This window comes from Thalassophryne amazonica, chromosome 13 (genome assembly GCF_902500255.1).
Source record: "Thalassophryne amazonica chromosome 13, fThaAma1.1, whole genome shotgun sequence".
Classification (NCBI taxonomy): domain Eukaryota; kingdom Metazoa; phylum Chordata; class Actinopteri; order Batrachoidiformes; family Batrachoididae; genus Thalassophryne; species Thalassophryne amazonica.
The window spans coordinates 73,057,799-73,072,973 of record NC_047115.1 but is presented as its reverse complement, the minus strand read 5'-3'; the positions used below and the strand labels follow the sequence as shown (position 1 = coordinate 73,072,973).

The following is a 15,175-nucleotide window of genomic DNA, read 5'->3' as shown; positions in this document are numbered from 1 at the left end:
ATTTTCAATGTTAAAGTTAGCATTAAGCAGTTGCAGCTGTCAAGCGTTTGTTGTCGTTAGAGTCAAATGTATTACAAATTGTAATATTTTTAAATTTATTTTTGTTTATATATTAATAATCTAATGATTAGTTATTATATACAATTTTAGAGCAAGACAAAAATAACCTGAATAGAAACACAACAGAAAATATAAAACCAACTAACAATGAACATAAATAAATAAATAAATAAATACATACATACATACAGAAATAAATAAGTGTTTTCTGTGAACACCTAGTGACTCTTACACCTCCATTTCCTCCCTATCTTATTTAAGTTTAATGACAGTTTGTTTCGGTCAAACCATATTTTCAATATGTTAATTTCTTCAGTGATTTCCTCCAGAACTATCTGCCAAGCTAGAAAACTGCTGCATCCTAGTAAGAGCAGAATACTACTGGAATCAATTTGAATAAGGAAAGTTGTTTTTTTTTCTCACCTAAATGGATGCTGCACTCACTGCAGTGTCTGGCATAGTCCCAGATTGCATTTCAGAGCATCTAGAATTTGAACATTTTCATGCAGGTGGTATTGGGGAGTAATTTTGGGTTTCAGCTTTTTTGTTTTTCCACCACTTTCATCCCTGAATGTGTCAATCGTGAGTCACTTTTGTGCAGATTAAAGTTACTAACTGGGACTCCTGTCTTGTTGCGAGAAAGAAACGAGAATCGTCCTCCGTTCTGTTCACGCGGCTCTCTGCTGAGTCAAGTTAGAATGATAGAGTCCAGTCGAAATTAATAACTTCAAAGCGAAACACCGTTTTGTGTATTTTTATTTATGTCCAGAGATCAAGGATACAGTGACCAATTTCATATTTATTTACTCTCAATGAAATACATAGAAAACCTGTAAAGTCTACTTTTAGTACAAAATTCACAAGAGGTATCGATAAGGGAATCGATAAGGAATTGGATCAATAAGCAGAATCGATAATGGCATCGATATCGATAAAATCTTATCAATACCCATCCCTAGTTAAGAGTGATGAAAGTTTTCAGGAAATTCCACAAGCTTGGTGCACCTATCTTTGCCCATTCCTCTTTGCAGCACCTCCCAAGCTCCACCAGGTTGGATGGGGAGCATTGGTGCATTGGTCATTTTCAGATCTCTCCAGAGATGTTCAGTCGGATTCAGGTCTGGGCTCTGGCTGGGCCACTCAAGGACATTCACAGAATTGTCCCGAAGCCACTCCTTTGATATCTTGGCTGTTTGCTTAGAGTCACTGTCCTGCTGAAAGATGAACCGTGACCCCAGTCTGAGGTCAAGAGCGCTCTGGAGCAGGTTTTCATCCAGGATGGCTCTGTACATTGCTGCGTTCCTCTTTCCCTCAGTCCTGACTAGTCTCTGAGCCTCCTGTGCTGAAAAACATCCCCACAGCATGATGCTGCTACCACCACCATGCTTCATTGTAGGGATGGTGCCTGGTTCCTCCAAACATGATACCTAGCATTCATGCAAAAGAGTTCAATCTTTGTCTCATCAGACCAGAGAATTTTGTTTCTCATGGTCTGAGAGTCCTTCAAGTGCCTTTTGGCAAACTCCAGGTGGGTTGCCATGTGCCTTTTACAAAGGAGTGGCTTCCTTCTGGCCACTCTACCATACAGGCCTGATTGGTGGATTACTGCAGAGATGGTTATTCTTCTGGAAGGTTCTCCTCTCTCCACATAGGAATGATGGAGCTCTGACAGAGTGACCATCAGGTTCTTGGCCACCTCCCTGACTAAGGCCCTTCTGACCTGATTGCTGAGTTTGGATGGCCAGCTCCAGGAAGAGTCCTGGTGGATCAAATCTTCTTCTGTTTATGGATGATGAAGCTCACTGTGGTCACTGGGACCTTCAGAGCAGCAAAAATGTTTCTGTACCCTTCCCCAGATTTGTTCCTTTCATGTGTTTCATGTGATTTATTTCTTCTGTAACAACAGTGTGAAAAAGTGAAGTGCTGTTAATATTTTCTGGATGCACTGTATCAGGGTTTACACCAGAAATGTATATATATTTTGGCAAATGAAATGCAGTTGTTCACGTAAAACATGAAGTATCTTGTGTTCGTACCTTCTGCCATAAAATAAAAGTCCAAGTAAATGTAAGAATCACTGCATTTTGAAAAATTAATTAGCATTTTCGATAAGACAGCATTTTCTGATTTGTGGTTGTATGAGTTGTATGATATTTAATCTTTAATTTTAATGAGTTGTGAGCAAAGGGTGAGTATCTGGCTAAAATATATTGATTGCAAGTAAGAATGCAATCACAAGGAAATGTGGTGAGGTGGACCCTTACATCATGTTAAAATGGGCACATCACCTGATAGGAGAAATACAGCTTGAAGGAAAGTGGGAGAAATTGAATTTTCGGAATCCAAAACAGTTACAAAGATTAAGGAAAAGACAAATTATTTTAATGGATGAACTCCGAATTGTTGAAAGCTGAAGGAAAGGATAGACAGCTGGACACTCCCAGATGAGTGTACCCGCCCCCTTGTATTCTCTTTTTGAAATGTTCTTTGCATATGTTGAGATGTTTGTGTTTTGAGGTTGTATAAATGTTTAAAAAGATCAATTTAAAAACTAAAGTGAGAGGAAAAAATAGTGAACCGAAGCACTCTTTATACTTTTGTTATTGGAAGGATATTTTTTTTGTCTTTCCCTTTGGTCATAAATACAGTTAAAACTGAAGTCATTTTCATATTATTTTGTATAATAGAGCGTGAGGAGCGTGAACGCCTGGAGCAAGAACAGCGAGAGGAGGAGGAAAGAGAGTATCAGGAGCGCCTCCGGAAACTAGAGGAACAAGAACGGAAACAGCGTGCTCGTCAGCAGGAAATTGAGGAGCGAGAACGTCGTCGTGAGGAGGAGAGAAGAGTCCCAGAAGAGAAATCCAAGGTACATGTTAACTTATGATGAGGTGTATTGGAATTATAAATTAAAGGAACAGTTTGAAAACACATCAGATCTCATTGGGCAAAAAGAATCTTACTGTATATCTTTCCTGATATGGATTGGATACCGTTAGGAATAAAAGAATGTCTTAACGTTTGATGGAAATGGAAATTGTCAACCTACAGAGGGCTGAATTCAAAGACACCCTGAAAATCAAAGTGAAAAATATCACAGGCTTGTCTATTGCCAAAATTTCATTGCAGCAACTCAAAATGGTACTCAGTATAGTTAGTATGGCCCCCACATGCTTGTGCATAGGCCTGACGTTGGGCCAGTGCTCATCCTGTTCCTCCTTGCACAAAGGAGCAGATATTAGTCCTGCTAAGGACCTTCTACGGTTTTGTCCAGCTCTCCTAGAGTAATTGCCTGTCTCCTGGAATCTCCTCCATGCTCTTGACATTTTGCTGGGATACACAGCAAACCTTCTGACAATGGCATGTATTGATGTGCCATCCTGGAGCAGTTGGACTACCTGTGCAACCTGCTGTTAATTTCATTAACATCAACAGCTGAAACGGATTAACTACCCTCCCTGCCACTTAACTGACCACATCAATATCCCAGAAGTTGAGTTGACTTGATCCTATGCTCTGATTAAAGTGTTCCTTTGGATTTTTTTGAGGTGTGTGTGTGTGTGTGTGTGTGTGTGTGTGTGTGTGTGTGTGTGTGTGTGTGTGTGTGTGTGTGTGTGTGTGTGTGTGTGTGGTTGAGTCTCAGACTTTTTCTTTTATTTTAGCTTAAATACTGTAAAACTCGCCTAAACCTTCATCGTATAAACTGGATATTTGTACTCACTGGACAAAAGCAAAAGTCCCAATGTTTTGTATGGTTTTCCATGTTATAAACATCGTATATACTGAATTTTGTATGTACTGGATTTCCGCTAACATTGGACAAAATGTCCCATCCGATCATAATGTAGTCCCATTAAAACCAATCACATGTACTGGACAGAGCAGTCTGGGTGTGTGTAGTCGCAACAGGAGGATGAAATGAACTTAAGCACTGACACCCGCCGACTCGAGAAAAGTGGGTACCGTATTTCCTTGATTAAAAGCCCAGGCGTTTATTTTTTCAAACCATGTTCAGACCCGGCACCTAAATGAGGCAGGCCTTTATTCACAGCTGCCGATTATAAATAAAATGCTATTTCCTGCCTGCACTGTAATATGGTGTAAGGTTTCACACACATCCCTGGGTGTGACAGCCGAAAGACAACCGCTTTAGCTCGGAGCCCTCTGCGTGTCTGTGAACCCTCTCTGGAGCCTGACGTGCATGTGTTAAATGACAGAGTGCAAGGGCTGTGATTTGTCTTCCTCTCCAGTCATAATTTAATAGTTTTTGCAGTGTGCCTGCCGATTGCACTTCGATTATGGATCAAATACGTTTGGCAGAAAAATCCACAAATATGACCAACAACCAATGCCCTGGTGCTTATTTAAGGCAGGCGTTCTTTTTTTTTTTTTTTAAGACAAAGTTTTGTCCCAGTCATTAAATGAGTCAGGCCCCAATTCAAAGTCAGACTTTTAATCAAGGAAATACGTAAGCCTAATTGGTGCTGGGGATTCCCCATAGATCGTTTGGCGCCTCCTGACTGTAACTAATCCATTACATATATATATAAAAAACAGATTTTGTCCATTTTATACATATAGTGGATTTCGATTATTACAGACAAAATTCGTTGCTCCACCTGAATCAATTATATGTGAGTCTTACTGTATTTTATTTATATATTTTCTAGCAACAGCTATTAAACTTACCATAGTTATATTCAGCTGTCTGTCTAGCGATGGCAGTTGCATATCTGGGTCCTGTCTTTGAGATCATGCAAAATGCTTCAACTGGGTCAATTTGCATCACTTGAGGCCATGCCAGATTGTTGGTTCACCAGCAAATTTTCCAGACAAATAGGCCTCTTATTTCAGCTCTTGGCTTAAAATTTGAATTGATTAAAAATTAATAGCATTCTTCTTTTTTCCTCTTAATGAAAATTAATAGCAGGCTTGTAAATTTTGATTTTTGGGGGGAGGTCACTTTCACATGGGGGCTGCAATAAAATTCATGAAATCAGGTATAAACCTTTTAATGTGAACTGTGAAAATGGAAAAGGAAGCAAATGTAAAATTCCAGTTTTTGTTTTCACGAAGTCACTCAAGATGTATGTGTACCCATTTTTTTTTTCCTTCAGAGTTTACTGTATCTGTTGACACCTTGGTAAAGCATGTCCACACAAAAGGAGGCCAGACCTAATGTGGCCCGCGGGACGTCAGTTAGAGATCTTGCTACAAACGCAACATAACAGGCTTGCTGCTGCCGTCTGACAAACATCACTCAAATCACATTAAGAAATTTGAACTTTTCTGACGCCTCATGCTTAAACCCCGAAACTTCAGAAGGATCATGAGGTGCAGATGTCTAATGTGTAACAGGATTTAGTGAGTTTTAACCTCATGAACGGACTTTCAACTTTGACACCAGATTGCGCTGAGCTTTAATGGGACCACCAAATTGTCAGAGCATTTCATGAATGTCTGCAGATGCGTACAGCAGCAGGAGTTTCTGTGATACATCACTGACTTTAAGACCCTGTCACACCTTTCCGATTTAGCCAGTGTATGCCGACCACATTAAAAAAATGCTGGCATATGCTGGCGTATGTCTAATATGTTATGGGTAAGTTTTGTATAAGTTAAGAGCACATTGAAAAACTCTGAAGCATGTTCATGTCATAATACATCGAGCACCTTAAAAAGTTTTGGACATGCTAAAAATTTAACGGATGGCAGCATATGACTCATACGTCCCACACATGCGGGACATAAGTAGGTAAGTTATGCGATTATTGACACACACTTCTTCTAATTTACTCATAAGTCGAAATATGTTCGTTAATACTGTCCATTAATTTGCTGGAACCTGCAGTCCTCATGCAAACAGTGTGTTTCAGTCACAAGCGGAGTAAATATAAAGCCTGACCTGTTCATTTCAGTCCAATTCATCATCATTCATTGGAGAAGGTGATGGTCTAGTGGTTAAGGTGTTGGGCTTGAGACCAGAAGATCCTCAGTTCACATCCCAGCCTGACTGGAAAATCACTAAGGGCCCTTGGGCAAGGTCTTTAATCCCCTATTGCTCCTGGTGTGTAGTGAGAGCCTTGCATGGCAGCACCCTGACATCGGGGTGAATGTGAGACATTATTTGTAAAGCGTTTGAGCGTCTGATGCACATGGAAAAGCGCGATATAAATGCTGTCCATTTGCCATTTATCATCACAGTCTAATGAAAACGTATCTGCATAAAGCAGCCTTGTTTTGAAAAATGACATCCAAAAATCCTTTAATTACTTTAATTCCTTGAGGATTCTTTGACCATATGAATGAAACCAGCAAGAGACATACATATGAGTGTTTTGCTCGTGCACTCTATGCAGATGGCTCACTCTTGATGCTGCCATCTAAAGTATACTTTTTGAGTAATATTTAACTCAACTCAACTTTGTGTTTACTCTTCAATGAAAGTATTAATTGTCCAACTTTACTAAATTTACAAATAAATCTGTTTAATCATATTATTTTGGATGGACGTCTGCTTATTACAAAACAATTATTTTTGCTTTGATGTAGTACCTTTCCATTAAATTACCCTCAATTCCAATTTAATTCTCATAATTCCCATGGAAAGGTTCCAATTTGGAATATTTCCAAAATTCCCCATCTTAACTTCCTATGGAAATTTACTGGAAAATTTCCAGAAATTTACCAGAAAATTTCCAACCCTTTGCAACCCTAATCAACATTCCGTTTTTGCAGTGTTCATCCTTGACCCAAAATACATAAGCATACCAAATGGCAAATGTCAGCTCTCCCTGTTTTTTGCGTGATCGAAATCATACGCACACATACAGAAGCCACTTGGCTATTATAATATAGATGTGATCTTAATTTTGAAAGACTTATGCAAGAAATCAGGAAGTGTTCCGGGACAATGGCTAGCTTTGTGACAGTTAAGTTTAATTCTCCTGTTATCGTTTTTCTGCTACCAATGTGAGAAAGCAGCTTAACATCAGCTGGATGTCCACTAGCAGGCTACGAGCAAATACTTGACAAAGCAAAATTGGGAAAGGTCTCTGTCTGCTCAAAGTTTTGAGCATAGCCAATAAATATGGTGAAGTGAGGCCTGCAGATGGATAGTAGCTGTAATTGTGAAGAACCCCAACAAGACCTGGACCACATAATAGAACACTGCTTCCTAAGCATACATGTCACTGATAACGACCTAAAAAAATGCCACATTTTTGGCAAATCTTGGCTTTCAGTCTGGTCTGATAAGATATGATGATGGCATCAATTCAGTGTGCACTGTTTTTGCACTGCTTGCACTATATTTTATTAAATGTATTTAAATCATGTCAAAGTGTGTGTGTCTCGGGGGGGGTCTGCCGCGTCATGGTAGGTCCACCTTATTTTCCTGCTTTTTTGTCTTTTAGCAGTCACACCTATAAAATGTGTTTACATCGGCCCACCTTCTCCTCAGGTAGAATTTTGTGCGGAACCTCATTTTATCAGTGATTTTGAAAGAACAAGGTGGCTCAGTCAGCCTATCATGTAATGGCACAGTGTCTTTCTCAAATTTATTTTCAGTGTTTTGATGTTGCAGGAATGGGGCGACAAGGATGAGGGAGGATGGAGGCGGCGCACTGATGGGGGTGAATCAGATTGGCGACGTCCTGTGCCTGACAAGTATGTTCCAGTACATCAATACCAAACCATGCCTTTATTGTCAATCCATTCAGCTTTGAGGGGTCACTAATGATGTCTGTGTTGGTTGTGTAGGGACTGGAGACAAGAAGGTCGTGAAGATGACAAGGAATTGACTCCTTTCAGACGTGGAAATGGTCCCCGCAGGGGTGGAGATGACAGAGGACTTCGTCGGGGCTTTGATGATGACAGAGTACTGCGACGTGGTGATGATGAGGAGCATACTCCACGCAGAGGAATGGATGAAGACTATCCACCACGCAGAAGGATGGATGATGACCGTCCTCCGCGCAGAGGGTTAGAAGATGACCGTACTCCACGCAGAGCGATCGATGATGACCGTCCCCCTCGTCGAGGGTTGGATGACGACCGTCCCCCGCGTCGAGGGTTGGATGATGACCGTCCCCCGCGTCGAGGGTTGGATGACGACCGTCCCCCGCGTCGAGGGTTGGATGACGACCGTCCCCCGCGTCGAGGGTTAGATGACGACCGTCCCCCGCGTCGAGGGTTAGATGACGACCGGCCTCCTCGCCGAGGGATGGACGACGACTGGCCTCCTCGCCGAGGGATGGACGACGACTATCCTTCACGTAGAGGTTTTGATGATGACCGTGGTCCAAGACGGGGATTTGATGAAGACAGAGGTTCTCGCAGGAGTATGGATGATTCCCGAGGTCCGAGACGTGGCACTGATAGTGATTGGGGTCCCAGAAGAGGAGATGATGGACCACGACGTGGCGGTGATGACTCCAAACCATGGAAGCCTCTTGGAAGACCTGGTATGCAATTGAATTATGACAAGTGCATGCTGTAGCTCTGTGTCCAATAGGTGTACACTGCATCCAGAAAGTATTCACAGAATTTCACTTTTTCCACATTTTATGTTACAGCCCTATTCCACAAGGGATGAATTTCATTTTTTTCCTCAAAATTCTATACACAATACCCCATAATGACAATGAGAAAAAAGTTATTTCTTTTTTTTTTTTTTGATTTTTGCCATTTTATTAAAAACAACAAAAACCTAAGAAATCACATGTACATAAGAATTCACAGCCTTTGCCATGAAGCTCAAAATTGAGCTCAGGTTAATCCTGTTTCCACTGATCATCCTTGAGATGTTTCTACAGCTTAATTTGAGCCCACCTCGGGTAAATTCAGTTGATTGGACATAGTTTGGAAATGCATACACCTGTCTACATATAAAGGTCCCACAGTTGACAGCGCATGTCAGAGCACAAACCAAGCATGAAGTTAAAGGAATTGTCTGTAGACCTAGAGAGGATTGTCCCAAGGCATAAATCTGGGGAAGGGTACAAACACATTTCTGGTGCTTTGAAGGTCCCAAGGAGCACTTTTTTTTAGCCAAATTAAAGAGAAAAACGTGCAATGTTGTACTGCCTTCCACGGCAGTACAACAGTGATGCAGGAGCATCTGAGAAGGAAGCATGTTGTGGTTGATTCTGACGAAGAGGGACAGTTGTCTCTGTAATCTAATTGGCTAGTTAGATGCTAACATTTAACGTCTATAATGAACTACTTACTTACGTTGATAGCTGTAAATGTTTAACATTAACGATGATTTCATTAGCCTTAGCACACGTTATGTTTTTGCTAACATTATAACGGTGATGTCATATTTGAATAGGAAATGTGATAACGCTACGTTACAGTGCTAAAAAATATTTTCCTCTTCAGTGGATGACGTTATGAAGCTGACAACATGCACACCTCAACAAGCAAATATCTTGACTGAAACAATCTTGAACATGTTGGTGACTGAGATGAGACCCCTGTCCATGGTTGGCGATCACGGTTTCGATTGTCTTTATTTTTTAGTCAGCACATACCTTAAACACTTCATGCTTGAAGCTAATGGTGGTTATATAAAAGCAGCTGCATGCTGGTACATTAAGCCACAATTTACATATGATCCGATTAGCTGACTAATCACAAAAATAATTGGTGACTAGTTGATTATCAAAATAATAATTTATGGCATCCCTAGTGGCCAGATGGAAGCCATTCCATAGTAAAAGGCAAATAGCAGCTCACCTTGAGTTTGCCAAAAGGCACCTGAAGGACTCTCAGACCACAAGAAACAAAATTCTCTGGTCTGATGAGACAAAGACTGAACATTTTGGTGTGAATTCCAGGGGGAAAAAATGAATCTACTCCATTTTGGATTAAGGCTGTAACATAACAAAATGTGTAAAAAGTGAAGTGCTGTGAATACTTTCCAGATGCACTGTATATGTACAAATATGTTTAGCATGTTAATGTGTCTCACAAGGTGACATGCATCCATTTTACCTGCAGGTGGCTGGCGTGAGCGGGAAAAAGCCCGGGAGGAAAGCTGGGGGCCTCCTCGTAGTGGTTCTAATGATGACGGAGGTGAAGGTGAAGGAGATGAAAGATACAGAGACCGACGTCCATACAGGTGAGACCATTGCCCTCCAGTCATTCATGCTCATGGGTGATTTAAGTGTTGCCACTGCAGGGATGTTTCTGGGTAAAAATGTCGGAGTCAACAATACGCGGTCAGTCTGTGGACACCTGCTGTGAATAATGAGTGACTCCAATACTTATTATGTATGTTATTGGTTGAACATTGGTATATTTTCTGTTGTCACAGGGGTCGAAATACATTTTTTAACCTACTTGCACTGGTGCTAGTAACAAAAAAATTACTTGTACCAAAAAAAAAGTTACTTGCACAACCAAAAGTCAGTCTTATATCAACCTTAAAACTCCTCCTCTGATGTGTCAAACTCTTCCTCTCTGGGGAGAGTTTGAGGGGAGAGCAGCGGCAGACAGTTTTTTTTTTTTTTTTTTTTTCTTCACGTGTGCGAACGAATCGTCAGTGAAGATTTTATTTTATTTATTAACTACACAGATGTATAATAAAACAAATGGTGACTGGTTTATAACACAATTATGACAGTTTGAGGGGAGAGAGAACGAGGAACCGCAGCAGCAGCCAGTTTTTGTTTTTTGTTTTTTTTTTACGTGCACATGCAAACTAATCGTCCGTGAAGATAATTTTATTAAGTACACAGATGTATAACAAAACAAATGGTGACTGGTTTATAACACAATGATGACAGAGTTTGAGGGGGGAGAGAGCGAGGAACCGCAGCAGTAGCCAGTTTTTTTTTTTTTTTGTTTTTTTTTGTTTACATGTGCGCATGCGAACGGGACAGGAGGTCCTCAAACTCCTGCAGCTCCAGTTATTTGCTGCAGCTCCTGCAGCAAATAATGAAACTCCCCGAATTGGGAACGTCTCATGAGGATGTTGTGAACCCAGGGATGGCACCGCTGGTGACGTTCGTCTGCTTTCCACAACAAATAGAGCACAGCAACTCGCTCCGTGTGTGAGTCATAAAACGCAGGGAAGACGAAGACAACACACTGGAAATTTATTCCTTTATTGGTTCATTCTACTGGTGCTTATAGTTGGTAAAACTTGGATAAAGTTACTTGCCCAGTGTGAGTGAAGTGTAAATGTACGTGCACCGCTCGAATAATACGTGCACAAACCAGCACATGCACGTACTAATTCGACCCGTGTCAGATGTGTACATGCTTTTTACAATTACCAGCTGGATAGGAAGAAATAAAAACACATTGCCCATCACAAGAATTTCATTTTAAAATTTTTTATGTTAACAATAAATCAGTCAAAACTAAACTTGATTTCAGTGTCAATATAGTTCATACTGCATTCATTTATTTTTAAACATTACAAATAGTAAGTCAAAGACCCACAATATTGACTATGACCAGTATTCTACTACTTTGAAAAATATTTTTCAAAGTTATGTAATGCTGGTTATTTTTATTATTCCTGGTATTAGTATTATGTTCCCCCAAAAAACCCTCTTTAAAATGTTTTCAAAAGTGAACTTTTACTGTAAGGGGATTGGGGGGGGAGGTTCCCACCCTTGCTCCTCTGGCTACATGGCTGCAAAGTGCATGCACTGGCTGTTAATGCTATGTCTGCGCCACAACAGCGAGAATAATGCGCATTGTTGATGATCTATGTGAAGAAAATGGACTTGTGTGTATTTAAAGCAAAGCACTGTATGAATGTACTTTTAAAATATGCACTGCTGGTAAACTTGGCAGCAGCACAGACTGGCTGCTCACTCTGCTGACACTGCATATGAAGCAAAGCGAGAGAACTACAGCGCTTTTAGCCAATGTCTGGCATGGGCATGTGCCATGAACACTACCATCTACTGGCCAGTAGATGGCAGTGTTCATGGCAGTATGAACATTCGGTAAAAGTGATGAATCCATGTAACAAACAGAATTTTCAGTTTTCAAATTGCCTTTTTCTTTACAAATGGAAAAAATGACACATTTACAAATACAGATTTATTTGTAAAACCCACCACACGTTTCAGGAAGTTGTGTGTGCAGCCAAACACTCATGTCAGGAAACTAATTTACCCGTAATGCACTGCGACATGTGTCTAAACGCTAAAACCTTCAAAAATTAGTGCATTACTTTAAAACTAAAACATATAGCTGATATTTTTACTTTATAAAACAACATACGTGACGTTAATTTAAATAACTTGTCCGTAATTAGTTTGTTTAAAATTTTAACCGTAAGTCAAAACTGTCTGCCTGTGAATGACTTGGGTGATATGCTGGCAAGTCTGTATAGTGTGAAGAGAAATGGTATATTTTCCTCTCTTTCTTCCTTTTGCTCTTCACTTCCTTTCGCTCTGGTCTCTTTTGCTGAGAGAAGGCTGATCTCACATAGAAATGCTTTCTTGTTGTTGTGTCAGTAGCTGCTAGTGTACTGAAGTCAATACTGAAAGTTATCGGTTTAGCTTTTATCTGTAACTTCTGCTAATTTTTTAGGGGTTTATTGGCTTAGCTTTATAAAAGCTAACTTTTCAGTTCCCGGATTAACTGTTATCGAAGCTAACTTTTTGGTTAATTGTGCCCACCACTGATTTTTACCATGGACTTGTTGCTCCCTTAATGATTTAGCTGAAGCACCATATACTGTCATGTTGGGATGTATGTATGTATGTATGTAGGGATGGGTATTGATAAGATTTTATCTATCAATACCATTATCGAGCTGATTCCTTATCTATTCCCTTATGGATACCTCCTGTGAATTTTCTGTGTACTAAAAGTAGGCTTTACAGGTTTTCTATGTCAACAACATTTTATTGTCTTAAAGTAAATAAATATGAAATTGGTCACTGGATCCTTGATCTCTGGACATAAACTCTGCATGGATCAAGATGGCACCACTGGATATGGCTTGTTGTCCACCTCTGTGTTTTGCTTATATCGCTGATACTATCGCTGTTTGTGAAGAATATCTCATCACTGCTGATGTATGACCGCCAGACACTACTGAATATTCACGATTCTGTGATAAAGTCGACAATCTATGATTTTAGAGGACAATCACAGACTCCTCCACTTCTTCTGGTGTCTGTGCCCCATGACCTGTGGCGTCTACACGGCCCCCTGTTCCGTTGAAGCCGCCACAGAAAGCGGGGGAAACAAAGTGGTCGGCTTGTTCGATTGAGAGCCTACCTGGCGCATAGTCATTGCGACCCTTTTCGGATTCCCCCGGAGTTTGCTGATTTCACCGTGTGGTGTTCCTCAGAGGTTAGCTGGCTTCGATCAGCTGTCCCATATGCCGGCTACTGTCCCAGCCGCCCGCAGCGCGTCAGCATCTGCAGATGGAGCTCCATGTTGGAATCTCCACTCTGTTGTTAGTAGTTCCAAGAAAACAAACTACACACCGCTGCATTTTGCTCTTATCAACGCAAGGTCTGTTGCTAACAAAACTTTTATCTTAAACGACTGCTTCACTACACGCGAGTTGGATTTCCTTTTGTTGACGGAAACGTGGATTAAACCCGGTGACGTCAGCATGTTCACTGAACTCCTTCCCCCTCGCTGCTCTTTCCTCAGCGCACTGAGAGCTAGTGGAAGAGGAGGCGGAGTTGCTGCAGTCTTTAGGGACAAATTTACATGTAAATCTGTGCATGTGAATTACTGTTCCTGTTTTGAAGTATTCACAGTGGAGCTTGACTGCCCTATCCTATGTGCTGTTGTCTACCACACCTAAATTTAATAAAGACTTCATTCAAGAGTTTTCTGAGTTCTTGGCTGAGGTGGCCCCTAAATATGATCAACTCCTTATTTCTGGAGATTTTAATATCCATGTTTGCTGTCCATCTGACAAGCTGGCTGTTGATTTTATACATCTTTTGGAGTCATTTGACTTAACTCAGTCTGTGGATAAACGTTCACATAGAGATGGACATCGTTTGGATTTAATTATTTCCCAAGGGCTCTCTGTGTCACTGGTTGAAATTTCTGAAATCCCCATCTCAGATCATTTCCCTATTATTTTTAATGTTCTTGCACCTCCACCTGCAAGCAAGCTTCCTGTCCGGGGTTCCTGTCGGTGCATTATTACCTCTTCTACAGTTGGAGAGTTTCCTGCTGCTTTTGTGGATTTTAACTTTTCTGCTTCTAATGGAGATACTTATCCTGAATGCCCAGAGAGTCTTCTGTCATCCTTCTATGCTGTGTGCACTAGGATTCTGGACATCATTGCTCATCTTCAGCACAGATCCACCAGGACTAAGGCTGATCCTTGGCTAAATGACACAACCCGAGCCCTAAGTCAGCGCCACAGACAGGCTGAGCGTCGTTGGAAAAAAGACAGATTGCACGTATCACTGGAGATACTGAGAGATAGCCTCGCCCAGTACCAGAGGGCTGTGAAAGAGGCTAAATCTGAATTTCTCTCTAAAATTATTTTTACAAGTGGACACTGCCCTCGTGTTTTGTTTAACATAATTAACTCGGTTGTGAACCCGCACATCTCTCCTCTGGCTGATGCCACCATGTCCACTTTTGAGGACTTTCTGCACTTTTTTTGTTGATAAGTTGAACTGTGTAAGAGTGCTGAGCAGCTGCACCATTAGTCAAAGCCAGCCTGAGATGGCTTTGCATTCCGCCGTGTTTGACCACTTTGAGCTGATCTCCCTTACGTCCCTCACTGATATTGTTAATAAAATGAGACCTACAAACTGCCCTCTGGATGTTTTTCCAACTAGATTGTTGAAAGAGGTGCTCACTACTGTTGGGTCATCCCTCTTGGTTTTAATGAGCACTTGTCTTAGCTCAGGGTGTGTCCCGAACTCTTTTAAACATGCAATAGTGAGACTACTTCTTAAAAAGCCAAATCTGGATAAAAATGTTCTGTCCAATTTTAGACCTGTTTCTAATCTGCCTTTTATCTCAAAGGTCCTTGAGAAAATTGTTTTTACACAGCTGCAATTGTTTTTAGAAAGTAAGTCTGTTTTTGAGAAGTTTCAGTCTGGCTTCAGATCAAGACACGGCACTGAGTCTGCACTTTTAAAAGTACACAATGACA

The 15,175-nt window shown here is 40.9% G+C and overlaps 1 protein-coding gene across 2 annotated transcripts in view; it reads left to right on the top strand.

Annotated features, from left to right (window-relative positions):
- The window catches only part of eif3s10 (eukaryotic translation initiation factor 3, subunit 10 (theta)), a 54,739-nt gene that overhangs the window by 16,754 nt on the left and 22,810 nt on the right, over nt 1-15,175 (top strand). The window contains exons 17-20 of one of the 2 annotated variants that reach the window (XM_034184307.1): nt 2,748-2,926; nt 7,643-7,725; nt 7,819-8,522; nt 10,063-10,183. In XM_034184307.1, the coding sequence (XP_034040198.1) occupies nt 2,748-2,926; nt 7,643-7,725; nt 7,819-8,522; nt 10,063-10,183 (1,087 nt within the window). Of the gene's footprint in view, nt 1-2,747; nt 2,927-7,639; nt 7,726-7,818; nt 8,523-10,062; nt 10,184-15,175 lie in introns of both variants that reach the window. The other variant, XM_034184306.1, reaches the window with a different exon arrangement.